General features: G+C 41.4%; 1 protein-coding gene across 5 annotated transcripts in view; it reads right to left on the bottom strand.

Annotated features, from left to right (window-relative positions):
- Positions 1–26,752, bottom strand: part of LOC140493483 (N-acetyl-beta-glucosaminyl-glycoprotein 4-beta-N-acetylgalactosaminyltransferase 1-like) — a 687,601-nt gene that overhangs the window by 138,204 nt on the left and 522,645 nt on the right. For all 5 annotated transcript variants that reach the window (XM_072591967.1, XM_072591965.1, XM_072591968.1 and 2 more), the window contains one exon: positions 716–782. In XM_072591967.1, coding sequence (XP_072448068.1) covers positions 716–782 — 67 coding nt within the window. The remainder of the gene's footprint in view (positions 1–715; positions 783–26,752) is intronic.

The following is a 26,752-nucleotide window of genomic DNA, read 5'->3' as shown; positions in this document are numbered from 1 at the left end:
AAAAGCAAAATACCACAGATGCTGAAAATCTGAAACAAACACAGAGAATGTTGGAGAAACTTAGCAGGAAACTTAGCAACTTAGCATTTGTGGAGACAGACACTGAGTTAACTTTTTGTGTCTGCATGTCTTCTTCAGAACACTGATTACATACTTGGTTTTATATTAAAACCAATCAAAGCTGAAAATGATTCACAATCTGCGATGATTTGGATAGGCAGGAACAATAATTTTTCTTTCTGGTCTAATTGTTCATTGCCAGTATTTTGTGTGGCATTTACCGCATTTGCATAGTTACCTTTCAACCTTTCTCCATTGAATTTGGCTATATAACAGGAAGGAAAATACAACAACTGTGTTCCAGTAATCATCATGATAAGGATCTGGAAGCTTTTGGATGGAGCCATTGTTATTTAATAGCAACAAAAACAGAAACTGCTGGAAAAGCTCAGACGGTCGGGCAGCATCGGTGAAGAGAAATCAGAGTTAACGTTTCACGTCCGGTGCCCTTCCTCAGAACCTTTCTCTCTTCACAGATGCCGCCAGATCTGCTGACCTTTTCCAGTAACTTCTGCTTTTGTTTCTGATTTACAGCATCCGCATTCTTTTGGGTTGTATTTAGTATTTAATTGCAATGTTGATGGTCACCAAAATCCACCTGGAATTCACACACCAAGAATTTCATGTAAATGAAACTGAATTGCGAAAGACTTACCGGTGTACAATGAGATGTGCGGTGAACTGATAATCTCAAACTTCACTCCAGGGAAAAATGGCCGCCACTAGAACAGAGACATATAATCAGTGAGCAGGTATAGCTAGTGAGAGATTTTTTGCCAGTGTGTCAATCACAAAGTGGGACCCCAGATGGTTACACAATTTATGATAGTAGAGGAAATTAATTCTCTCTGCAGAAGAAGTCAAAACACTTATTTTATAAGGAAAAACTTTAATTGTTCTTTTATTTGTACTCTGCCGTATAATTGACCTACTTTTTAAAAAGCATAATAAAGCCCCTTTGTCCCTTTCACCTGGACTCATCATGGGATTAGAATAATTTCAGAAGTCCTCTGCTGTCTCATCTAGGTAGTTATTTTTCATGTGTGACCCTAGCCACTAGCGTGGCAACATTATTAACTTGTGGAGGACCCCAGATAATTTAACCCTTGTCTTTATCCAATAGTCAGCTGCGTGTGCTTTCTATTAGGGGTTCAGAAGATAATTAGCAGGAGTGGAATCCCTGCCTTAGAGCATGGGGCCTGGCAGAAATGATTAACTCTGCCTATATTCAGAGAGCAAATGGTTAATCAAAACCTCAACACATTAGCCCATCAATCTCATCTACATACTACCAATCACCCATAACTCATATTAGCAATATTAGCAGGGTTAAAAATCAGATTTCTCACATCATACTTAGAAAGTAACTCTAGAAAATTGGCACGAGTCATTACAATTTGGAGACATTATTTTGCAAATGTTATTACAAAATAGAATAGGTAACTACATTTATACAGCATATCAACACGTTAAAATCCCAAGATGCTTCAAACTCAATGAAGCACTTTCGAAGTGTCATAACTAGTGTTATGTGGACAAACGCAGCAGTCTTTCACATTAGTATCCCATTCACAAAAGTGAGATAAATTGATAGTCTTGGAGCTCTTTTGGTAAAGTGGTAGCATCCCTATCTCTGAGCTGGAAAGTCCAGGTTCAAGTCCCATGTGCTCCAGAGTCAGATATATTCTGGGGAAGGAGCTGACAGGGATGGAATCTGGGGTAGGAAAGGCCAGAGATGGGGTAAATACCAAACTGATAACACTTTGTTGGATGTCCTCTGTTGAGGTACCTGAACCCAGCTTAAGCGACCATCAGTCCCTCCCAGTGAAACATGGAGGCTGGACACATGGTGCTGACCTCTCACCATCAGAGAGAAGATCCCAAGAATGGTGGGAGGAATCCTTTATAGTCGGCACCAATTTGCTCAAGGGTGGGTGGGCCAACCAATGCCATAAAAACGTAAGATACAGGAGCACATTTAGACTATTCGGTCCACCGAGTTTACTCCACGATTCGATCAGGCTGAAATGCCCTCACCAATACTGGATAGACTGTGCCAGGGAGGGCACAGGCATAACATCCATGGTATGCTGCAATTTTTAGAATCTTCCCCGCCTGTCAAACAGCTCCCCGGGACCATGAAATTCAACCCATTGTCATGAAGCCATTAACGTTAATGGGTTATTTATACATGAGAGGTAATGTTGCAATGTATCCTTTAACCAGCACTGCTTTCAGTTTCTTTACACAGTCATGGCAAAAGAAATCAATTGGTTCTACGTTTCTTAGAAATATTGTGTGGTCTTCAGAGGCATTTAATAATTGTGAAATTACTCCGTCCATGTATATTCACCAACTTGCCTTTACTGGTGTTGCCAGAAACCAGAGAAATGTAAGTGGCTCAGTCTGGTAAAGAAGCCCAGTTCACCTCACGCCCAATGTTTACCCATGACAGGAAACAGCCTGCCTGGCTCACCCACAATGGTGGGGCACTATCGATATTTACTAAAACATGCTACCTTCCTTGGAATATAGCACGCTGGCTTGCAATCAGCCTTCAGAACATCCTCTTTATAGCCATAAACACATTCAAAGAGAAACAGAAGCTCAGTCCAACAGCAACAACAAATATTGCACCACTCATCCGACAGCCATTTCAATGAAGTCTCCCTTTGAAAGCCTGTTCATACATTCCAACCAACAGTAAAGAAGTAGGGAACTTTACAAAGGCTTCCTTTGTGAAGAGAACGCAGTTTTGTAAACATTACAGTGCCAGACATCATTTGATTTCAAGTCCTTGCATTCTTCCTTCTGTATGGTTTAAATGTGACAACTTTGCTAGGGTACAACAGACTATCTGGAGCAGATTTCGAAGAGAGTCTCTAGGGGCAATGCTACAAATCAACAGCAAACACACTGTATCATTGCCAAACAAACAGCTTTTGAAAGGTGCACTTGATTTCTGACAGGTAAACCTAAACGCTGTATTGGAATTTGCCTTGACCCTTTAGGGAAAAAGAAACATATTTTCAGGGGAGGAGCACAGCTGAATGCCCCAACGGGAGAATGATAGCTTCAAAGTAAATGTCTTCACCCTAGAGAGAATGAAGACATGTCTATGTGCTGTTTGTCTAAAATTTTATTTCAGAAGATTTTCAGCAATTTTATTTGAAGCCTGTACTTTTAATAATTTGGTTTGAACCATTTGAGATCAAAATACAGCAAGGTCTAAGTACATGGAAAATGGGAAATATTTAGAATCCCTACAGAGTGACAGCAGGCCATTCAGCCTATCAAGTCCACACCAACCCTCTGAAGAGCATCAAGGAAACTGGAGCACCTGGAGGAAACCCATGCAGATAGGGGGACAATCTACAAACTCCACACAGACAGTCGCCTGAGGATGGAATCGAACCTAGGTCCCTGGTGCTATAAGGCACCAGTGCTAACCACAGAGCCACCATGTCCTTAAATACTAAAAGGCAGTGAACTATTTCCTGCCGAATTTTGCAATCTTTTGCCAAACTTATTAAAGGCAGCAAACATTCAAGTGGGTTATTATAAAATAATCCTGAGGTGTGTAAGTAGCAGCAGGGCCTCACAATATTTCCGAGAGGTAATAGTAACACAATGGCCAGATTTTAACTCCGTAAGTAAATGAGTAAGTTAAAATGTCTGAAGTTTTTTTAAAAGTATCACACACAAGGTAATCCTGAGGTACAAAAGTGAACTACAGCATTTGCCTTACTAGCCTGATTTCTATAAAGACAGAAATGTTACATAGTTGCCATTTGAACACATTGCTAATTAAAGAGTGGATAGGAAACTAAACATTTATAATGTCAAACTGAGGCCCTCTCTTAATCTTTCAAGAGCAGAAGAAAAGCAAGGAAACTACTGGTCAATTGGTCTTGACCAATCCCTCAAGTTAGATTCACCAAAACAGATTATTTGGTGGTTTATAAAACTCCTCTTTGTGGAGCCTTGTGGCTACCACATTTTTTACATTATAGCAGTGGTACTGTGTAAGCACATAATTGTCTATGAAGTGCTTCTAGCTATCCTGTTCATCATGACGGACGACATAATATAAATACAAGTCTTTTTCAAAACTGTAGGTCAAAGGAATCAATTATGGAAAGGGGCAGGCAGGAAAGGCCACAAGCAGGTCACCCATGAATGGTGGAATGGGCTTAATGAGTCCAATGGACTGTCCTGCTGCTTTTTCTTTTGTTATATTTGCATGTGGAAATCAGGAAATGGCTACTGTGCGGCTTATTTTCTGAGTGAGCATGTGCCAATCATATTGACATGAACATTGCCTTTGGTGGTGAAGGAACGAAGCTCGCTGTTCATTACCCTTACAGTTTCCTGGTTTTTGTATCAATTGTTGAGCGCATAGTCCATGATTACTACACATCCTGGAGTTCTATGGTGTGCACATATTAGAGTAAGTAGCTATGTATCTCTTCCAGCAGTCACATGGAAGAGTCCTCCCAGATACATTGTACATTAAAATAGGCTCAGTACTTTGGATGATCTCAAATTTGTGCAGGTATGCACAAATTTTTATTGCAACTTACACTGTGTGTCATCCTGGTGCAGATGATGTCACTAACAATTGCCCTAAATGTGTTCCTCAAAGCCCATGATTGTGATATATCAGCAAGGCAGATATATCCAAGTATACTCTCAATTAACCTGCTGGAATATGTCTTTGTGAACAGAGGCCCCAACTGATGACCATTGGAAACAATACTAACCGATGGCATCCTACATGTAATGGGGTTCTTCTACTAAATGAACAGACTAGTCTCCATTCTTCAAAGTGAACTTGGAAAAGAATCTTCTGACAGAAAAGGTAGTGTTTAATTCTTCTAGCAGTGATAATGTGTGTGGACATCTTTTAAAGGTTGAAGTGTCACGGATGCAAGTATTCTCTTGTAGTAGTTACATTTCATGTCAAGGTGAGATATAAACCAGTTCAGATTGCCCAACGTACACAAAGGTCACAATATTCCTCTTGAAGTAAATTTGCATTTACTGAGGCCCACCACCTTTCACGAAGTCCAGAAATAAAGCAAACAGCCAGTATAATCTTTCCAGAAAAGCATTAGAATCCAATTCAGATAATCCAGTGATGTAATGCCTAATACCATCTGTAGAGTCCTGGAGCATTGGAGTGCTGGGCTTGCATTTTCGTCAGTGGGTTTTTGAAATCTATAAGTCCTGAATTTTCTGAAGGCAAGGAAGGACTATATGATTACTGTTGGGCTCTAAGGAATGATCGAGCACTCTGGGATTGCTGGTAGATTCTATCAATGAAGATCCGGCACTGGGATTAGTGGCAAGCAGTCAGGATCCAGCGCTGGGAATATTATTGGCCTGTGAATGACAGTCCAGCACCAGCAGTATTGCTGGATTTCTCCAATAGAGAATAAGCACTCACATTATTGCTGACTGCGATCAATACAGACCCTGAATAGGAATACTGCTGACCTTAAAGTGAGGACCTGGCACTGGGAAGACTGCTTCCCTTTGAATGGGAAAAAAAGTACTCCGCATTGCTGGTCAGCTCTATGCCATTAAAGCTACAAAGTTTCCCAAAACTTTGTCTTTAAAAAGTTGAGAATTCTGCATGCTGTTCCCATCCTGGCAGGCTGGACTTTGGATAAAGCTTACACATTTCAGAAAGAGCTCATTCCATTCACACACATCATCAATCAAAAACAAAATCAGAACGGCCTTTCATTTCCTTCTACTGAGAATAAAAGTTCTGTAGTATATCACAGTGGAACACAATAAGGGTATGTGCAGGCTGAAAAGGAAAGAATCCCTGGTTGATTGTAAAATGCATTCTGCCTGAATACCTCACAGCATGGTTCAGTCTATAGATCATGCTGAAAGGTGTAACAACTGCATGCAAAATTCCTTTGCTAAATCCATATATCAAACATTTGTGCCTGCCATTCTCCAGGCACCAGAATTCAAACACTGCACTTTAATGACACAGGGAAAAATTAGTCAATTTGCAATTACGTTCCTGACAAAGATTTGCAGCAGCTTGTCAATTGAAAGAGAAACAATACTGCCTCAACTGACCTCAGGATATCCTCATTGATAGAAATTGAGTAGTCTGGCCTGAAACAGTCTCCCTTAGCAGCAGAGCATATTCTACATTATACTATACAATACTTTGGTTCTCACAAAACAGTGCACTCACTGATGAAAAAGACATGAGGGGCAACTATTTATTGCACAGAGAATGGTTTGGGTATTGAATGAACTTCCAGAGGAAGTGGTGGAAGTGGGTACAGTTACAATGCTTAAAAGACATTTAGATAAGTACATGATTAGAAGAAGGTTTAAAATCACACAACACCAGGTTACAGTCCAACAGGTTTATTCAGAGGCAGCTAGCTTTTAAGGTGCTGCTTCCTCATCAGGTGGTTGTGCAGTACAAACCCACCGACTCCCACAGCTACCTGGATTACACCTCTTCCCACCCTACCTCTTGCAAAAATGCCATCCCATATTCTCAATTCCTCCGCCTCCGCCGGATCTGCTCCCAGGAGGACCAGTTCCATCACAGAACACACCAGATGGACTCCTTCTTTAGAGACCGCAATTTCCCTTCCCACGTGGTTAAAGATGCCCTCCAACGCATCTCGTCTACATCCCGCACCTCCGCCCTCAGACCCCACCCCTCCAACCGTAACAAGGACAGATCGCCCCTGGTGCTCACCTTCCACCCTACCAACCTTCGCATAAACCAAGTCATCCGCCGACATTTCCGCCACCTCCAAACAGACCCCACTACCAGGGATATATTTCCCTCCCCACCCCTTTCCGCCTTCCACAAAGACCGTTCCCTCTGCGACTACCTGGTCAGGTCCACGCCCCCAAACAACCCACCCTCCAATCCTGGCACTTTCCCCTGCCACCACAGGAACTGTAAAACCTGCGCCCACACCTCCTCCCTCACCTCTATCCAAGGCCCTAAAGGAGCCTTCCACATCCATCAAAGTTTTACTTGCACATTCACTAATATCATTTATTGTATCCGTTGCTCCCGATGCGGACTCCTCTATATTGGGGAGACTGGGCGCCTCCTAGCAGAGCGCTTTAGGGAACATCTCCGGGACACCCACACCAATCAACCAAACCGCCCCGTGCCCCAACATTTCAACTCCCCCTCCCGCTCTGCCGAGGACATGGAGGTCCTGGGCCTCCTTCACCGCTGCTCCCTTACCACCAGACGCCTGGAGGAAGAACGCCTCATCTTCCGCCTCAGAACACTTCAACCCAGGGCATCAATGTGGACTTCAACAGTTTCCTCATTTCCCCTTCCCTCACTGACTTGCTAACGTATCTCCAAATTTTGTCATGTACAGGGGAAGCTTTCAGAATGCATTTAATGGATTTTTTTCTCAAGTTCAGAAAAGGTCTCCAGCTTACTCAGAACAACACCACAGCTGCAGTTCCAAAACTCCCACCCATGAACCCAGTGCCCACCATTTCTGTTAATGAGGTGGGGAGTGTGGTGAACAAACAAGGGTGCATCATAATTTACACATTTGATACTGACAGAGGCAGCTGAGAGTAGAGCTGCCTTCAAACTGAGTCAACTTTCATGACAGGATCCAAAACATGACCGGGGGGGCTTCAGATATTTGACTAAACATATAAAGCTTCAAGAGAGTAGGGTAACCTTTAAGATAGGTCCAAGGCACCTTTTGAAGAACCAAGGTGCACCCTGAGAATGGTAAACAGCCCTTTAGAAACCCTTTGATAAAAGTAGATATGAATGGTTTTTTTTAAGAAGTGAATAGGCTATGTAGACCTGTCATGATTTTGAAGCATTTAAATCTCCTGCCATTTAAATCTAAAAAGACTATGGTTAAGAAAAAAAAAATCATGCAATTTCATTGTCTGTTGCTATAAGTCTGAGTGTTATCATTGTATGATTAATTCTGCATAACTTATCCAGTGGGGAATCTGTCACTGAACCTTTTGATTGTCAGCTCTAAGTAGTGATAAAGGTTATAATGTGTGGTATGAATACAAGACAGCATCTTTCTAAAGTTTGTGGAGTTCTATAAAATGTTTGATTTTGTAAAGGATTAAAAGTAGTTGAAGGAATTTTCAGGCATTGAATGTGTCTTTGTGAATATTTAATTTACAAATAAAACGTTTGCAACAGACACTTAGAACGTTGTTTCATTTCAAGCTCAGCTTGGCTCCTGAGATCCGGCCATGAAGGAGTTGACATGCAAGATCTAAGGACAGTAAATGGTGGGTGTGGAACATGGGTTGGCATGAGTTGGCACTAATTTAGCATAGGGCTTAATAGGGTCATAGTTGGGTAGAGAAAAATTGTTTAGCACAGTGAGGATGAGGAGCAATGAGGGTTGAGTAGAGGGGTTTTGGTTGGTATGGGATATGTAGGGAAATGAGAGAAGGGTGGGTTGCACAACATGACAAGGATAGGGCATGGGCAGTACACGTAGGGAAATGAGTGAACTGAAATGATCTTAGTGTCGAAGAGTGGAGTTTCTTGCTTTAGCTTTTTCTTATACATCCAGGGCATTGGGGTTGACATGTAGCTGCCATCCACACTGTTTAGGCAAACCAGATTCCTGGTCATAGAGTCATAGAGATGTACAGCATGGAAACAGATCCTTTGGTCCAACCTGTCCATGCTGACCAGATATCCCAACCCAATCTACTTCCACCTACCAGCACTCAGCCCATGTCCCTCCAAACCCTTCCTATTCAAATACCCAACCAAATGCCTCTTAAATGTTGCAATTGTACCACCCTCCACCACTTCCTCTGGCAGCTCATTCCATACACATACCACCCTCTGTGTGAAAAGGTTGGCCCTTAGGTCTCTTTTATATCTTTCCCCTCTCATCCCAAACCTATGCTCTCTCGTTCTGGACTCCGCAACCCCAGGGAAAAGACTTTGCTTATTTAACCCTACACCCTCCTCAAATCAAAAATCAGATCACCCAGGTAGTTCCTCAGAAACAAGACTGGAGGAACCAGGAAAGTACTGGACCCTGTGTTCTTCACTTGAGAGTAAAAATCTATGCCTTAATTCAATTTCTGCTCACACAAAAATTTCTATTACGGCTGCATCCAGTACACAAATGTCTGCCTGGTTATTTATCTAAGTTCCCAATGAGCTACCTGTCCTGTGTCCCCAGTGATAATTGCTAGCTAAGTGCAACTACTGATCTGATTTAACAGGCATTCTGTTATCATACAACTTGCCAGCCACATTTTATGATACTTTGCAAAACTGTGGAATCAGTGAGATAACTGAACAGACAAATGGTTTTCAAGAGAGGTTGAAGAGTAATGAGATACAGGAGCTGTGCTTGTGCTGTTAGACTGTTGGCTAAGGATACATACATTTACCTGACCTGCTGTGCTTTTCCAGCGCCACACTTTTTGACTATAAACATTCACCGCCAACTCCCGAAAACCACCAACCTCCCACCTCAGGTACTTGGAGGCCAAGGTATACGTTAGAATATTCAGAAGACATACAAATCATAATGCATAGCTGCCCAAATCAGATCCACTGAATCCATAAATTAACAAGACCATATAGATGTGGCCATGCCTTCAAAATAAGGATGGCATTTGCTCTTGGTAAGAAACTGAGCATGGAGTCTTTTATCATGGGAATGTTGTTGCACTGCAGATACCATCTAGCTCTATCTGACCAGGAAAGTTTCTTACTTAATGCTCAGCACATTTAACTGATTATCAACCTACTTGACCGAGATGTGACTCAACTTCCACTACCCCTCAAGCTGAAACCCAAGCTTTCAACCCAGAGGTAGGGCCATTACCACTGTAGCAAAGGACCTTCCAGTCAGTACCCGTTTCAACCCTATTTGGTAAATGCATTCAGCTGTTGGACTTACTTGACGTCATCATAAAATCTTACACAACTCTTTGAAAGTGGTCAATTGTCACATCAAACCTCATTTAAATTACTGAATTGAATTGAATTTATTGTCACGTGTACCGAGGCACAGTGAAAAGCTTTGCCTTGCGAGCAATACAGGCAGATCACAAAGTTAAGTAGCATAGATAAGTAAATAATTGGCAAATAATTGGCAAACAGTGGCAAAAACAAAACCACAGGTACAGGCAAATGTTAAGAGTTTGTGAGTCCATTCAGTATTCTAAAAACAGTTGGTAGAAACTGTTGCGAAACCGGCTGGTGCCCGTGTTCAGGCTTCCGTACCTTCTCCCCGATGGTAGAGGTTGTAGAAAAACATTGCCAGGGTGGGATGGATCTTTGAGGCCTTTCCTTGACAACGGGCCTGGTAGATGGATTCTATAGATGGGAGGTTGGCCTTTGTGATTGTCCGGGCCGAGTTCACCACTCTCTGTAACCGTCTCCGATCTTGAATGGTACAGTTGCCATACCAGGTAGTGATACATCCAGACAGAATGGTCTCAATGGCACACCTATAAAAGTTGGCAAGGGTACTCACTGTCATACCAAATTTCCTCAGCTCTCTGAGGAAGAAAAGAAATTGTTGGGCCTTTGTAACCAATGCATCCACATGAAGAGTCCAAGAAAGCTTGTTGTGGATGACCACTCCTAGGAGCTTGACACTCTCCTCTCGTTCCACCTCTGTGCTGTTAATGTGTATATATATGTGTGTGTGTGTGGGGGGGTGCGCAGGAGTAACATCCCACCAGAAGTCAATAATGAGTTCCTCGGTTTTGTGGCATTGAGAGCTAGGTTGTTCTCAGTGCATCATTTTTCCACCTCTCATCTATATTCTGTTTTGTTGCCATCTGAGATAGGATCGACTTTGTAATTGGCATTGGTCTGGTATTTGGCAACGCAGTTATGGATATATAGTGAGCACAGTAGGGAGCTGAGTATGCACCCTGGGGGACTCCAGTGTTGAGTTGAGTGCTAGTGACAATGAAATATTGTCCCCAGTTTTCACTGATTGTGGCCTGTTGGTCAGGAAACTGAGGATCCAGTTGCAGAGAGTGGGGCTTAGTCCAATATCACTAAGTTTAGTAATCAGCCTCGGGAGGATAATAATGTTGAAGGCTGAACTGTAGTCAATGAGTCGGATTATTATGTAGCTGTTCTTGGTGTCATGATGTTCCAAGGAGGAGTGAAGGGCAAGCGATATGGCATCTGACGTGGATTGGTTGGTCCAATAGGCAAATTGGAGGGGATCAAGAGTAATGGGGAGGCTGGAATTGCTTAATGCCATGACCAGCCTTTCAAAGCACTTCATGACCACCGAAGTTAGGGCCACTGGGCGGTAGTCATTGAGACATTCTACATGAGCCTTCTTAGGCACAGGAATGATGTTGGCCCTCTTGAAACAGGCAGGGACAGTGGCCTGCTGCAGGGAGAGGTTGAAGATGTGTGAGAAGATTTCTGCCAGTTGATCTGCGCATGCTCTGAGTGCACGGCTTGGTACTCCGCCTGGTCCCATCGCTTTCCTTGGATTCACTCAAAGGAAAACTTATCTGACCGCTGATGCAGTGACTGTTGGGATAGGTTCATCAGGACTTGTCTTTATAGGTGTTACCTCTCTGCTGAAATTCTGCTCAAAATGAGCATAGAAGGCATTGAGACAATCTGGGAGGGATATGTCATCGTCTGCTATCTTGCACTTCCTCTTTTTAGAACCTGTGATGTCATTCAGTCCTTGCCATTGTTGCCGGGAGTCTGTCTGGGTCTCTAGCTTGGATCGGTATTGGTCCTCGGCTCTCTTAATGGCTCTGCAAAGGTCATATTTGGATTCCTTGTACTTGAGTGCTTCTCCTGATCTGAAGGCCTCATGCCTGGCTTTTAGCAGATTCTGTATGTCCTGATTCATCCAGGGTTTCCTGTTGGGGAACACACTGATTAGCTTGCTCGGTATGCAGCCCTCCACACACTTGCTGATAAAGTCAGTGATACTGGTGGCATACTCATTGAAGGTACCTGAACCATGAATATGGCCCAATCAACCGATTCCAGACAGCACTGCAGTTGGTCCTCTGCCTCCTCCGACCAGCACTGGACCTGTATCTGCGAGGGGGTCTCCTACTTGAGCTTTTGCTTGTAAGCTGGGAGAAGAAACATAGCATTGTGATCAGAGTTCCCGAAATGAGGGCAGGGGATGGAGCAGGCATCCTTCACTGTGGTGTAGCAGTGATCTATAATGTTTGAGCTCCTCGTGGGGCAGGTAATGCTCTGGTGGTACTTGGGCAACACCTTCTTAGATTGGCTTGATTGAAGTCACCAGTCACATTAAGCAGGGCCTCAGGGTATTCCGCCTCCAGGGTGTTAGTGGTCGAATACAGCACATCCAGAGCTTCCTCAACATTTCCTTGTGGCGGTATGTACACAGCAGTTAGTATAGCAGAGGTAAATTCCCTTGGTAGATAGAAGGGGCATTTGATGGTGAGAAGTTCAAGGCTTGGGGAGCAATGACTGCCCAGGGTTGCAATGCCCGTGCGCTACAAGTTGTTGATTAAAAAGCAAACCCCTCCACCCTTTGTCTTACCTGAGGACGCTGTACGGTCCATACGATGGATAGAAAAATCATCAGCCTGGTATTAAACAAATGTCAATGATAATACTATTGTATCTTCACGGTAAAATGTTCACAATTTAACTCCTTCAGTTTAAATACTTCACCTTTCCATCTCAGCATTTCCAGAAAGAACAACAGCCTACCAGCATATTCCTGGGAGTTGAACCGCTTTGCAGACTGTGCATGACTCAGTCGGGTATAGATATATGTCATATTTGAACAAACAGTCTTTCTTTCTCTGCATCAGAGCAAGCAGAGTGTTGGAGATTAAATGCATTACCCCTCACCTCTGCCCGACTAATTCACCAAATAATCAATGCTCCTCTAGGTGTGAACACCATTATTTATTTAAAGGGCTGAGATCATCGATAAGGGTATTCCAACAGAGTCCTTGAAATATTCTGTTGAAGAAACACAATCTACTTTGAATGCCTTATCACAACTTAGACATATTAGATCCCATTAGCCACTTCACTTTGCAGGAGTTCCTACACCTAATGGAACACAATGCTTCACATGATTGTTATTGAAACATTTCATCATTTGAAGACACAAGAAGAGTAAAATAATCTGAAAAAGACACCAGGTAGGCCAAAAGCTCACTTTGTTAAAAATAAGAAATTGCTTTTGACCCTAGTTGCATATAGTGCTTTTGAACTATACTATTGGAAAGAAAGAATTTGCATTCATGCAGCAAATTAGCATGTCCTCAGAATGACTGAAAAAAACAATGTGCAGCCAAAAGTTAGTTTTTGAAAATTTGGTTTGGTAGGTAAATATAGGAGCTGTTTTACATGCAGTGGGACCCTGCCATCAATAAATAAGAACAGGCGACCAGCTCATTAATCTCAATGCTTTTGTTTGGGGGATGAACGTTGGTCGAGACAGAATGTGAACTCCCTGCCATCTTTGAAAAAATCATTAAAACACAGATTAGGCCACAGCTAAAATGAAAAAAGGGAGTGTATTTATATTGTGCCTTTCACAATTTGAGGACAGCCCAAGGAATGAATTACTTTGCCATGTTTTTACTGTTTTTTTTCCCCTTTATTCGTTCACAGGATAAGGGTGTCACTGGCTAGGCAGCATTTAGTGTCTTTCCCTAGTTTCCCAGAGAGAAAAGCTCAAGGCTGTGGGCCTGGAGTTGCACGTTGGCCAGATGAGGTAAGGATGGTAGCTTACTTCCCTGAAGGTTTTTTTTCCTGACAAACAGCAATGGATTCATGATCACTATTAAACTCTTAATTCCAGATTTTTAAAACTTGAATTCTAATTCCATCATCTGCCATGGTGGCATTTGAATCTGGGTCCCCAGAACAATCATCTGGATCTCTGAATTAACAATCCTGCGATAAAACCACTAGACCATCACATTTCCTTTACGTTGCTGTATTGACAAACGACAGTCACTTTGAGCACAATGAACTCCCACAAACAGCAAAGGAGATAAATGAGAAATTAATCTGGTTTGCTGGTTTCACTGAAACTTTCTGCTCTTCTTTAAACAGTGTCAAACATTCTTTTGCATGAAGCTGCACAGACAGGTCGTGCCTCCTCAACATATCGTGCAAAAGACAACGCTGATGCCAGCATTCCCTCTGATGTACTGAAAAGCATTTGCCTGATATTATCCAGCAAAATTAATGATTAGATTACTTACAGTGTGGAAACAGGCCCTTCAGCCCAAACCAACCCTCTGAAGAGCAACCCACCCAGATCCATTCCCCTCCACCTAACACTACGGCAATTTAGCATGGCCAATTCACCTAACCTACACATCTTTGGACTGTGGGAGGAAACCGGAGCAAACCCACGCAGACACAGGGAGAATGTGCAAACTCCACACAGACAGTTGCCTGAGGTGGGAATTGAACCCGAGTGTCTGGTGCTATGAGGCAGCAGTGCCACCATGCCACCCAAATGAGAACATTTTCGATGGTATGGTTCCAATAAGTTTGTGATCAGACTGTGGGCTTGTTTCAGACATAAAGGAGTTAGTTTATATCCATGGAAGGTGTAAGGCAGGGAATGATGTAATTTGTGACATGAATTTTTTTAATATAAGTTTGCAGCTTGATCGAAACACCTCAATATTATCTTTTGCAGCAATACCTCACACAACTGGCAGAGTTGATCTTCGACCACAGTAAGGTTAAAGACTGAGATAGGTGGACCCTATACAAATTTGGTTGGAGATGCCTGCTTTATAAGGTCACCACTTCTTCGAGTGAAAAACCCAAACTTTCCCAGTGTTACTTCAATCTCTTAAAGTGTACAAAACCTCCACCTTAGAAAATACAGCTGCAGTGAGTCATTTTCTGGAGTTCCTGTGAATTTTTTCTTTCCACAGAATCAAAATCAACTTAACAATATGCTAATATACGATATGTTAACAACACCTTGAATGAGCTGCCTTGGATGAGGTGCCACCATGTGATTGCAAAATATTTTGAGCCAATTAGTGGGAAATAAAGGTAAAAATGTTCCAAAAGCTGCTGATAAACTTAGCCGCAAAGGAACACTTTACATAGTGACATACCAAAGTAAAAAGCATAGGTTGACGTTGCTCGGGGGTAACTCATCACCACAGCAGCAACCTTGCTCATGATAATGAATTCTCAACTAAATTGCAAATCCTGAGACATATCAGGTGGTTTTCTAGCTGATTGACTGCAGTGACAAACACTAGACAAACAACCAAATGTAACATTAGGTCAGTAGTGAGCTGCATGTAGCCTCTTACTGGACATGGTTGACAATGACCCATACTGTCACACAGTAGAAGTCCTATAGCCGATTAGCATAGAGTTATACAACAGAACCTTAGGACCAACTCATCCATGTCGACCAGATGTCCTAAGTCTCATTTGCCAGGATTTGGCCCATATCTCTCTAATCCTTCCTGTTCCTATACCAATCTAAATGCCTTTTTAATGTTGTAATTGTACCTGCCACGTCCTCTGGCAACTCATTCCAGACAAGCACCACCCTCTGCGTGAAACATTTTGCCACACAGGTCACTTTTAAATCTTTCCCCTCTCATCTTACAACCAATGAGTCAGAGCAAGCTGATTGTTTTTGTAACAAAATTGATGAAATAGCAGGAATAAAAGGGGTCAGGAGCACCCGCTCTGAAAATGGTACCCCCCCATATGGACTCCTCTACCCTGGGAAAAATACTTTAGCTATTCACCCTGTCCATGTAGTACCGTTCGAAGAATATTACAACCCAACTAAGCCAGACATTATCCCAGCTCATTCTGGGCAATTAGTGGGTAAGAAAGGTCAACCCTCTGACAACACCAAGTCTTCTACAGGGAAAAAATAAAATTGATATAATTTGCTGAGCACTTTGAGTTTTATACAGGCACACTTCACCACAGCCATAGCACGCTGAGAATGGGTTGTATTGTCTAATTGTGACCCTTGCTGGGGAGGGACTCCCACATACAGGGGCTGCATGGGCTCAGCAATGGGAACTGCCAGTACTGCAGGGAAGTCAGCACGTGTGAGGAAACTCCAGCTTTGAGTCTAGGGCATTTGGAAAGTTCAGGAGTGGGGGAGGCAGGTCAGGGGATGGGTGTTTTGGAGCAGGTGGGTGGGAAGAAAGAGTGGGGGGGGGTACTATTTTCAGAGCGGGTGCTCCTGACCCTTTTTATTCCTGCTATTTTATCAATTTTGTTACAAAAACAATCAGCTCGCTCTGACTCTGCTGCCAATGCCAACCGCAATTTGGCACGGGCAGTGTCTTTTTAGGGTCAATTGAGCTTTCAAACAAGATCTTGGTCATGAACCAGTTACATACATATGGAGTGCGGGCTGCCAATTTTGGCAGCCACCCAGCTGTATTATTCGGATGAGCTAGAAGGTGTTGGGAAGATGGTGAGCTAGCCATCTTGCCTAGATTACATTACGTGTTCACCAACTGCAAACAGGCACATAATATCCAGCCCTATAATTTGTTAACTCTATAAGACTCTTCTCATCCAGTCAGAAGCTGGCTACTGTTGCACACACTGGATCATATTCGCACCTAAGGAACCTACACACTTAAAAAACAATCTGATACACACCAAAAGGACTGCGGATGCTGGAAATCAGAAACAAGAACAGAATTTGCTGGAAAAGCTCAGCAACTCTGGCAGCATCTGCAGACAGTCATCAGAGTTAACATTTTGAGTCCAGTGAAATGTTCAGTCCAAGTTCGCTCTGCAGATGCTGCCAGACCTGCTGAATTTCTCCAGCAATTTCCATTTTTGTTTGTACAAAAGCTCTCATGCCAACTCCCACACACAACACTGGAGTGCTCCCTCATCTGCATCAAAAATGGCAGAGGCCTCAAAGCACATGACTTACTATTTTAACTGTAAATATCACAGAGAGATCATGTAAACACTAAAATATTATAAAAACTAGCATGAAATCCCATCAAATCTTATATCTCTTAGCACCATAAGTTTGGATTCTTTGTTTTTGAAACCCTCCACGGTCTTTCTCTATAAATGCTAGGATCTTCTTCTGAAGCAATGTACACCTCCTCTCTTGCTTCATTGTCCCACTGGTACCCATGTCACCAACTGCTTAGGGTTGCACTATTTGAGAATCCTTCTATTTCTCCATCGCAACAGTAACTACACTTCAAAACATACTTCATTAGCTGTACAGCCCCTTTGGGACATTTTGCGGTTGTGAAGAATACAGTGTAAATGCAAGATGCCCTTGTTTTATTTTCACTATGTTATTCCTGTTTAAAACCAATGCCTTCAAGTTGCATTCTGCTTCTGCAATGTTGGCAATTAGTTTCCTTCTGCTTCTATGATGAGCTTTGTTACGGCAAAAACACAAGCCAGTGGACGTGAGAAATGTGCGATCAGCCACACTCCTATTGATTGGCAGAATACACTTGAGGAGCCAAATGGTCTACTTCTGTTCCGATTTCTTACAGTATTATGGGACCCACTTAGTTGGAAAGGTGATACATAAATGCACATTGTGGATTTTGTTAAAACATGAAACAAACAACTGAGGAACAAACAAAGCAGTGGCAGTATGGTGGTTGAAAGGGTCTTGCAGACATCAGAAATTTTCAGTGCAACAGAGTGCAAATGTTCTGCATTAGTCAGCAATGCCCACATATTTCATGAATAAATTTTTAAAAAACCAAGGTATCCCAGCAAAAAAATTAAAATTGTGGATAGAGGCCCTTTGTAATTAAAATGTAAAAGACAGCATATGAGAAATGGTACAGCTGTACAAAAAAAATGCAGAGCTTTTGAAACCCAACTCTTTGGAATTTTTAATTGAAAGACCAATACTTCAATCTCCAGTTTCCAAGGATCAAGATGGATCTGGCTGCTTGATGAATGAGTTAATATTCTAACTGAATCCTAAAAGCCTCCAAGGGATTGGATTTGAATATTGAGTTTATTACAAAGTAAAATCAAACTGATTATTTGTTTCATTTTGCCTCCTCTGTTGTGCCTGTAATTGGTTGCCAGGAATGTTGCATTGCAAGCAGAAGTGAAACCTGCTGAAAATTCCACAATGAGGCTTTTGTGCAGTTTTATTACCTACTGATGAATACTTTAATTTCTGCCAAGACCTAGACTTAGCAGCCTAAAATATATCCTCACGTCAGACCACCAATTAAAAAGCAAGACAATGAAGAAGAAATTTGCTACGTGGACCTCTGCACACTCAAAATACTAGGTTAGATAAATTGGTCTTTTCAAATTTCCTTTCTTAAAAAAAGTCCTTATTTAAGACTTATTCTTCTTTCAATATTTACTTTCTAAGTCCATCTTTCCAGAAACTTTTGACCTTGCAAATCTTACCCCCCAGGCCAGGATGCTGAAAAAGCCTAGAAGAATTGCATTCAAAACAAAATATTTTAGGTTGATTGCACAGGTTATCTCTATCCACTTTCCATTAAGTCAGACAGGATGGCACTAATAGAATGTCTCAGAAATCGAGGCAAAGGTTGCAGCAAAGTCCAGCTCCCAGTGACATATCTGTTGATGCCAAATTGAAATGCTGTAAGGGAGAGTGATTGAGAGAACTGAACCAGCAAATGCAGTTGATAAAGCTATGTAAGAACACATATGTTTGGAATAGTAAAACAAACTCACATCACGAGTGTCTGGCATCCACCATGAGATTCCTTTGTGGCTTTATTTTTCTGTCTTAAGAACCTGAGATTGCGCAGTTTTTGAGGTATCACAATATTCCTTTGGGCAAAAGATCTATAGCAGACAGGTTTGCTTGACCTGCAAGAAGGCATCTCTAATGAGATAGCAGAGTGAAATCTAAGGAGACGGCCATCCTCAGATAATGCACCCTCCTTCACTGGTTTGCCTCAAATCACAGCATGTTGCAGTTCTCAAACCCGAAGACTATGTTGCTTATTAAAGTCATTCCGCTAAAGTCTTAATATCTGCCGAAGATATTAATATTTATTTTGCAGGCTGCACATAGCACTCTTCTTAAATCATCCAGGAACCTCAGCTAGGTGAAAGTAGGAATTACTGGCATTCAGTCAGACCCAAAACACACGCCAAGTCCTTTACTGAGAAACAAATGCAATACTCAGAACCAAATAAGATTGCTTTGACTTACAGATGGGTAGTAAATGCTAAGCTTGCCAATGATGTTCCTATTCCACAGACGAATAAAATACAAACATGCCAAATAGAATCTGCCTGCAATGGCAAAATTTGTCTTCAAAGTGAAAATGTCTTTGACAATGCTCCTTGATAGCAGCATGAAGGCAATCATTTATTAATATATGACCACAGGGTAATATTTCACCACTGACACACAGTGGCAGCAGTGTTTACTATTTACAAGATGCAAGGCAATAATTCACCAAAGATTCTCCAACAGCATCTTTCAAGTCCGTGACCTCTATAACCTATAAGCACAAGGACGGCAGATGCACAGGAGTGTCGCTACCGATAGGTTCCTCTCCAAACTGTACATGATCCTGACTGGGTCAAATCCTTAAACTCCCTTCCTAACGGTACAGTGGGTGTCCCTGCACCTCAAGGACTGCAGCAGTCCAAGAGGTCAGCTCACCACCCCCTTCTCCAGGGTAGGTAGAGATGGTCAATAAACGCTGTGGAGTCAATAATGCCCACATCCCATGACTGAATTTAAAAAAAGGATACACCACCTATTACACTTAAAAATGAATAGCTTTCAGAAAAATAAGTGAAGTTCCCAGATTTATAGTTCTCTATAGTGAGTACTCTCTTTTGTTACTAATGGGCGTCTGCTAGAATAAGACTTTAGTGGAATGACTTTAATGAGCAACATAGTCTTCGGGTTTGAGAACTGCAACATGTTGTGATTTGAGGCAAACCAGTGAAGGAGGGTGCATTATCTGAGGCCGTCTCCTTAGATTTCACTCTGCTATCTCATTAGAGCTGCCTTCTGGGCATTACGATGAACAAACATTCTGAGTGTTGCATCTATTTTTAACTTAGAAATAATATAAAAAGACCCAGTGATCGCCCTACAGCTGCATGCTGTTATTCCAACTTTTTTTTATTATCGTCGCATTCTGTTTCCCCATCCAGCAACTGTTCCATTTTGATGATTAGATGACAAATGTAGCAGCTATTATTATTCAGGAGAATTTGAATGAAGAATATCAGAAAGAGAAAAGGCAAATTGGCCTCTCAAACCCTTCAACTGGCTCCAGATTAAAGCACAATCTAACCATTATCTGTCTGTTTGTAAAATCCACTAACTAATGGTAATGATTTTTCATTAGTTAGCTTTCAAGTTTTGATAATCTCCACCAAATTGTCCTTTAACTCTGCTCTGAAAACTTCAATTTTTCAAGTGTTTCTGCAGGACTATGACATGGCAATCCTGACAAAACTTGAGTGGATTCTCATTCCAGCTATTCAATGGCTTCCTTGTCATTCTGGCAGAAATTTGAGTCTTTTTGTCAAGGATTCTCTCAGTATGACAGTCACCTCTGTGAGTGCATCTGATAGGATAAGTACACCTCTCATGATTCAACGACCCAGAAATGCAACAGCAAATCCTTGCTCCATCCGCCATATTCTGAATATCATACTGTGCCAAGTGATGAAGACAACTTCTACCAAATGTTAGTCCAAGGGCTTGTTCATTTTTACATAAATATTTTGAATTATTTCACAATGTAAATGATTATTTCTTACTTTTATTTATGCAGCTAATAAAGGTAACAGCTCAAATAGCTCTTCGAACACAGGTTCATTTTTTTCTGGATAAGCTATTTTAAAGTGCAGAAGTCTTCTATGGGGTGCAGTGGATATCTCTGAGCCAAATGTTCTTGGATAAATGTAAGGTATTGTATTTTGGTAAAATAAACAAGGGAGGTACTTACACAGTTAATGGTCAGGCCCATGGCAGTGTTGTAGATCACAGAGACCTAGGGGTTCAGGTGTATAGTTCATTGAAAGTTTCATAATAGGCAGACAGAGTGGTTAAGAAGGCATTGAGCATGCTTGCCGTCATTGCTCAGACCACTGAGTATGGGAGTCGAGAGTGTGGTGCTGGAAAAGCATCCAAGGAACAGGAAAATCGATGATTTGAGCAAAAGCTCTTCATCAGGAACCATTGAGTGTGGGAGTTGGGACTTCATGGTGAGAGTGTACAGGATGTTGGTGAGGCCACTTTTGGAGTACTGTGTCCAGTTCTGGTCACTCTGTTATAGGAAGGTAATATTAAACTGAAGAGAATTCAGAAGACATTTACCAGGATGTTGTTGGAACTGGGGGGTTTGAGATATAAGGAGAGTTTGGATTAGCTGGGCCTTGTTTTTTTTACTGGAAGTTGAAGGGTGACCTTATAGAGGTTTAAAAAATCATTAGGGACATGGACAAGATATTTGCAAAGATGTATTCCCTTGGGTAGGGGCGTTCAAAATGAGAGGACATAATTTTAAGGTGAGAGGAGAAAGATTTAAAAGGGACCTAAGGGGCAACATTTTCACACAGAAGGTGGTTTGTATGTGGAATGAATTGCCTAAGGAAGTGGTAGATGCAGGTACAGTTACAACATTGAAAAGACATTTGGATGAAAAACATTAACATGAAAGATTCAGAAGGATCTGAGCCAAATGCAGGCAAATTGGACTAGTTTAGCTTGGGAAACTTGGTTGCCAGGGATCAGTTGGACCAAAAGGGTCAGTTTTCATGTTGTATGATTCTAGTTACACTCCTAGACTGGAGGGCCATGGAAAGTATGTCCATGGTGCAGCCAAACAAGGTCTTTGTTAACCTGCAAATCTTTCTAACAGATCTAAAGCAGGCAGTTAATGTAGCATAGACTTTGGTCAGCCATGTTTGATGCAGAGTGATGCCCGTCAAGCTATTGTCTCTGGCTTCACTCAACTGAACTGCTCTAGGACAAGCAAATTATGGAAATAGTTGTAGAGGCTTCTGCTGTATGTGTCTCTATATGTGAGCAGTCTTCCAAGTCTATTCCAAGTCTATCCAAGTGACCCGGGTTCACTTCCCGCCTCAGGCGACTGACTGTGTGGAGTTTGCACATTCTCCCTGTGTCTGTGTGGTGCTCCGGGTGCTCCGGTTTCCTCCCACAGTCCAAAGATGTGCAGGGCAGGTGAATTGGCCATGCTAAATTGTCCGTAGCGTTAGGTAAGGGGTAGATGTAGGGGTATGGGTGGGTTGCGCTTCGGCAGGGCGGTGTGGACTTGTTGGGCCGAAGGGCCTGTTTCCACACTGTAAGTAATCTAATCTAATCTAATCTAATCTATTCTAAACCTTTCTGGAGCCGAACAACTTGGATGCTGCTCATTGACTTTGGGAGTTACATGAGAGACAGAGAGAATGTTTGTACTTTATGTCAGTGCGATGTGGTTTGGTCCACCAAATCAGCAATCCATGTCATCATTCTTATAAAATGCTTCCTCCTTTGTTCTGGGAATACAGAGCGACTAAATGGGTAGCACAGCTAAGGGTAGGGGGCATGGGGGAGAGAGACAACAAGGAAAGATAACAGGGAAGGGGTATTTGGAAGTAGATTGGAAGGGAAGGGAGTGTGGAAGGCAGCTGATAAGAAGAGGGAAGGGAAAAGTATCAAGTACCTTAATGGGGAGAGACTTGGAAATGTATTGCCTCAAAACCCTGATGACTTTCATCAATGGGGTTGAAGGAGGAAGTAATTTGGTAGGTCAGACATTGAAGGAAGGACATCAGTGGAAGGGGCACTGCAAAATTATCTCTGGTCCTGAGTGCCAAATTATATGCCACTTCTTCATATTTTTAGTAGTTAGGTAGATGCCTCCCTAGGTAGATACCAACATAACTGAGAAGGAAGAGAAAGGCTCATCACAGCTCCATCTCTGGGTATATCGGGTATTGCAGACAAAAAAACTTTTATAATAGGGTTTCCACAGAATCAGGTTGCTACTCTATCAGAGTTTTGAAAGCATTTTAAAATAGAATGCTACGGCCCACCTACGATTGATATAATAGATGTAACAACTATTACCTTCTTTAATCTCACTGCGGTTCATCAGTTTTGAGTACTTCATGGTCCATTACTGATTAAGTTGTGTTTTTTAAATCCATGATTCCAATTGTCACTATATAACAGCTCAAAACATGGCAAAAGAAACTGTGTGGCCCATCTACTGACATAATAAATTGGTACTGGATAATGAGACATTGGAAAATCTAGCTCATTTATTAAATCTGGTATAAGCTCATTTTTCAATCCTCAGTTTGCTTGATTTATAATATAAATTTAATTGGTGCAGTCATAGTAATTTGACTTGAAATAGAAACTGCAGCTGAGATGATAACATTTAAGGTATGATTAAATGTTCTTGGAGAGTTACCGTAAAGTCCATAATACAATTCAGAGAGAAGGGACCAATTAATTATATAATGAACTTAAAGTGTGACTCACCACAAGTCAGACACCCTAAACCATTGCCCTCAGAGTAAATACTAATTAATATGAAGCTGTAGTTTCAGAAGATTTAATTAAATACAAGGCATTTTACCTCTATTCATTTCACTTGAAGGTAGGTCATTGAATACTGATTAACTTCTGATCCACTCACCAGCATTGAGGTGATATTTTCATATTAAACATCAGACAATTCTCCTTATATTTTTCTAGTAGAGACATGTGACTGGGTTTAGAAGCACATTATCCTGCCACCTCTTTAAACTGGCATCAAATGCCCTCCTGATGGAATGGAAGTCTCTTCCCAGTGATGGACAGATTGTGCCCTGTCTGAATTGGGAAACTCTTGTGAAAACAAAGATGCACCAGGTCCAATATAGGTCTCTCCCACATTAATGAATGCAAGCTTCACCTCCAAACATTAATTAAAAAATAAATGTCATCTTTTATGACATCATTTTCCAACAAAAAAAGTACTGCCTCTTAACAGAGAAAAAGCTGAAAATTGAACTTAGAGAAAGCAATTGCCACTGAATATGGATGGCTTCATACATTTTAATGAGATCACCTCTCATTCTACTGTGTTTAAGAAACATAGATCCAATTTATTCAGTCTCTATTCAGGAAACAGTGTGGTGAATCCTTGTTGCAATGCTTCCAATGCAAATTATATTCTTCCTTAAATATGGACCAAAATTGCACATAGTACTCCAGATGTGGTCCCACTAAAGGTCCATATAATTATTATGTGATTTAATTTGTTCCTACTCCAATTCCCTTGCAACAATAGACAACAATCCATTTGCTTTCCTAACTGCTTACTATACATGCATGCAAACCTCTCATGTTCCCAAGTACACCCATGTTTTCCAAACAACATTTAAAAGATTCATACCTTTTAAGATTATTTCATATTTGTATAGCCAAAGCAAATAAACTCACACACCTCCCCACATTATACTCCATCGGCAACCATTTTGTCCACTCGCTTAACCTGTCCATATCTCTTTCAGCTCTTTGTGTCCTTCTCACAGCCTGCATTCCCACCCAGTTTTGTATCATCAGCAAACTTCAATAAATTTATTCCTTTCTTCGTCTAAATCATGAAGCTAGATTGTAAATAGCTGAAAACCCAACACTGATCTTTGTGGTACTGCATTAATAATGGACAGCCAACTTTAAAGTACTCCAATTATCTCTACTGTCATGACTCTTGTCCACTAACAAATTCTCTAGCCAGCTCCTTGGATGCTGCCTGAACTGCTGTGCTCTTCCAGCACCACTAATCCAAAATCTGGTTTGCAGCATCTGCAGTCATTGTTTTTACCATACTAGTATATCACCCCTAATCTTACCTACTAACCTGTTGTGTTGTACGCAATTTGTTGAACGCAATTTGGAAATCCAGGTATACTTCAACTATTGGTTCAACTTTATCAACTCTACTAGCTACATGCTCAAAAATGGAAATAAATTTATCAAACACGTTTTTTCTTTCATAAAATCACATCAACTTGTTCAAATCATTCTGGTATTTTCTTCTGAGTGCATTGTTAAGGTTTCCTTAATAATACATTTCCCAGCACTTTCCCAACGACTAGTGTAAAACTAACTGACCTGTAGTTCTCTAAAATTTCTAACTTTTAAGCTATTGGATCAATTCAAGAATCAAGAGTATTCTAGAAAATCATAGGCGGCATCAAATCTACATCCTTTAGGGTTCAAGCAGGTAGGGTATCAGATCCTAAACATTTGTTGGATTTACATCCCTTAGGTTTCTCCTGTTTGTCTTCACTGCTGATATTAATTACCTTTATTTCTTTAATCTTTAACAACCCCTAGTTGTCTCTATTTCTGATATGTAACATGTTTTTCTACTGTGAAGACAGGTACAAAAAACTTGTTCAATTTATGCCTCATGTCCTTTACAATTTCCCAGTCTCTGCTTCGAAGCAACTGACACTTACTTTAGCTACTTTCTTCCTTTATGTTTGTTTATAAAATCTGTTACAATCTATTTTCATATTCCTGACTACTCTCAAAGTATTTTTCCCCCTTTCCTGTTTGCAGGACCTTTGTTGATTTCTAAAACATTGCCAATCCTTAGCCATACTATTGTTCTTTGCAACATTATAAACCTCTTTGCTTAATCCAATACTTTTATTGTATTATAATATTTTCGAATATTATATATTTTGTAAAGAAAGTCAATTTGTGTTTAAAATTGACATAGCCATAAAAATGGTTCCCAGAAGTCACATGACTAACTTAGTGGACCTCAGCTGCTGCCAAGAGCAGACAATGCTTATCTCAGGAAGAAATCACAAGAGACTATTTGAAATTCAACAAACACTTTTAAAACCATCTTCAAGTTCCCTTTCCAAGCCACTCAGCATCCTGGCTCGGAAATATATCACCGTTCCTTCTCTGTCACAAAATATGGGAATTACCTCCCTCATGGTATTGTGGGTCAACCCACAGCAGGTGGACAGCAGCAGTTTGAGAAGGCAGCTCACCACCACCTTCTCAAGGGCAACTAGGGACGAGTAATAAATGCGGCCAACCAACGATGGCCCTTATCCCACAAATGAATACACTAAAAAATACCAGCAAGAAGAAACAGGAATTCTCTGTCAATAGTTCCCATGAACATTTAATAACTCTCCCCAAGAGGGGGAGTGTGGTACAGGGGTTGTGCCTCTATCTCTCAGCCAGAAGACACAGCTAGTGTTGTACCTCTGAACATGCTGCACTGAAAACATCTGCAGAAAAATAATAGCAAGTTAATGGAAAGGCACATACCACTCTCCTCATCACTGTAATGCAATAATGGAAGCCATCCAAGCTAATGGCTGAGATAGTTAAAAGTTAAACATCTCATCTAAAAACAAGCCCCGCATGGGTCAGCACCTGACTAGGAAGGATGATTTGTCAGTTTTAGTATAACAAACATTTTAAGTTGATCTTCACATCGTTGCCTACGAGTAATCAATTTACACAGCATTCCTGAAGAATGACTGACAGACATCCTCAAAGACAGAAATCTCAGATTAAGGTAGCAAAAGCAGAAGGGAGTTCAGAAAATCAACTCTTGGTCTGTTGAAAATGTCAACACAATCTCCATGACCGGAGAACAAAGCCTACTTTACCTACTGAAGCCATTGTATAAGCATCCT

Source organism: Chiloscyllium punctatum, chromosome 22 (assembly GCF_047496795.1).
Source record: "Chiloscyllium punctatum isolate Juve2018m chromosome 22, sChiPun1.3, whole genome shotgun sequence".
NCBI classification, from domain to species: domain Eukaryota; kingdom Metazoa; phylum Chordata; class Chondrichthyes; order Orectolobiformes; family Hemiscylliidae; genus Chiloscyllium; species Chiloscyllium punctatum.
The sequence above is the reverse complement of the archived record's forward strand: the minus strand, read 5'-3'. Positions and strand labels throughout refer to the sequence as shown.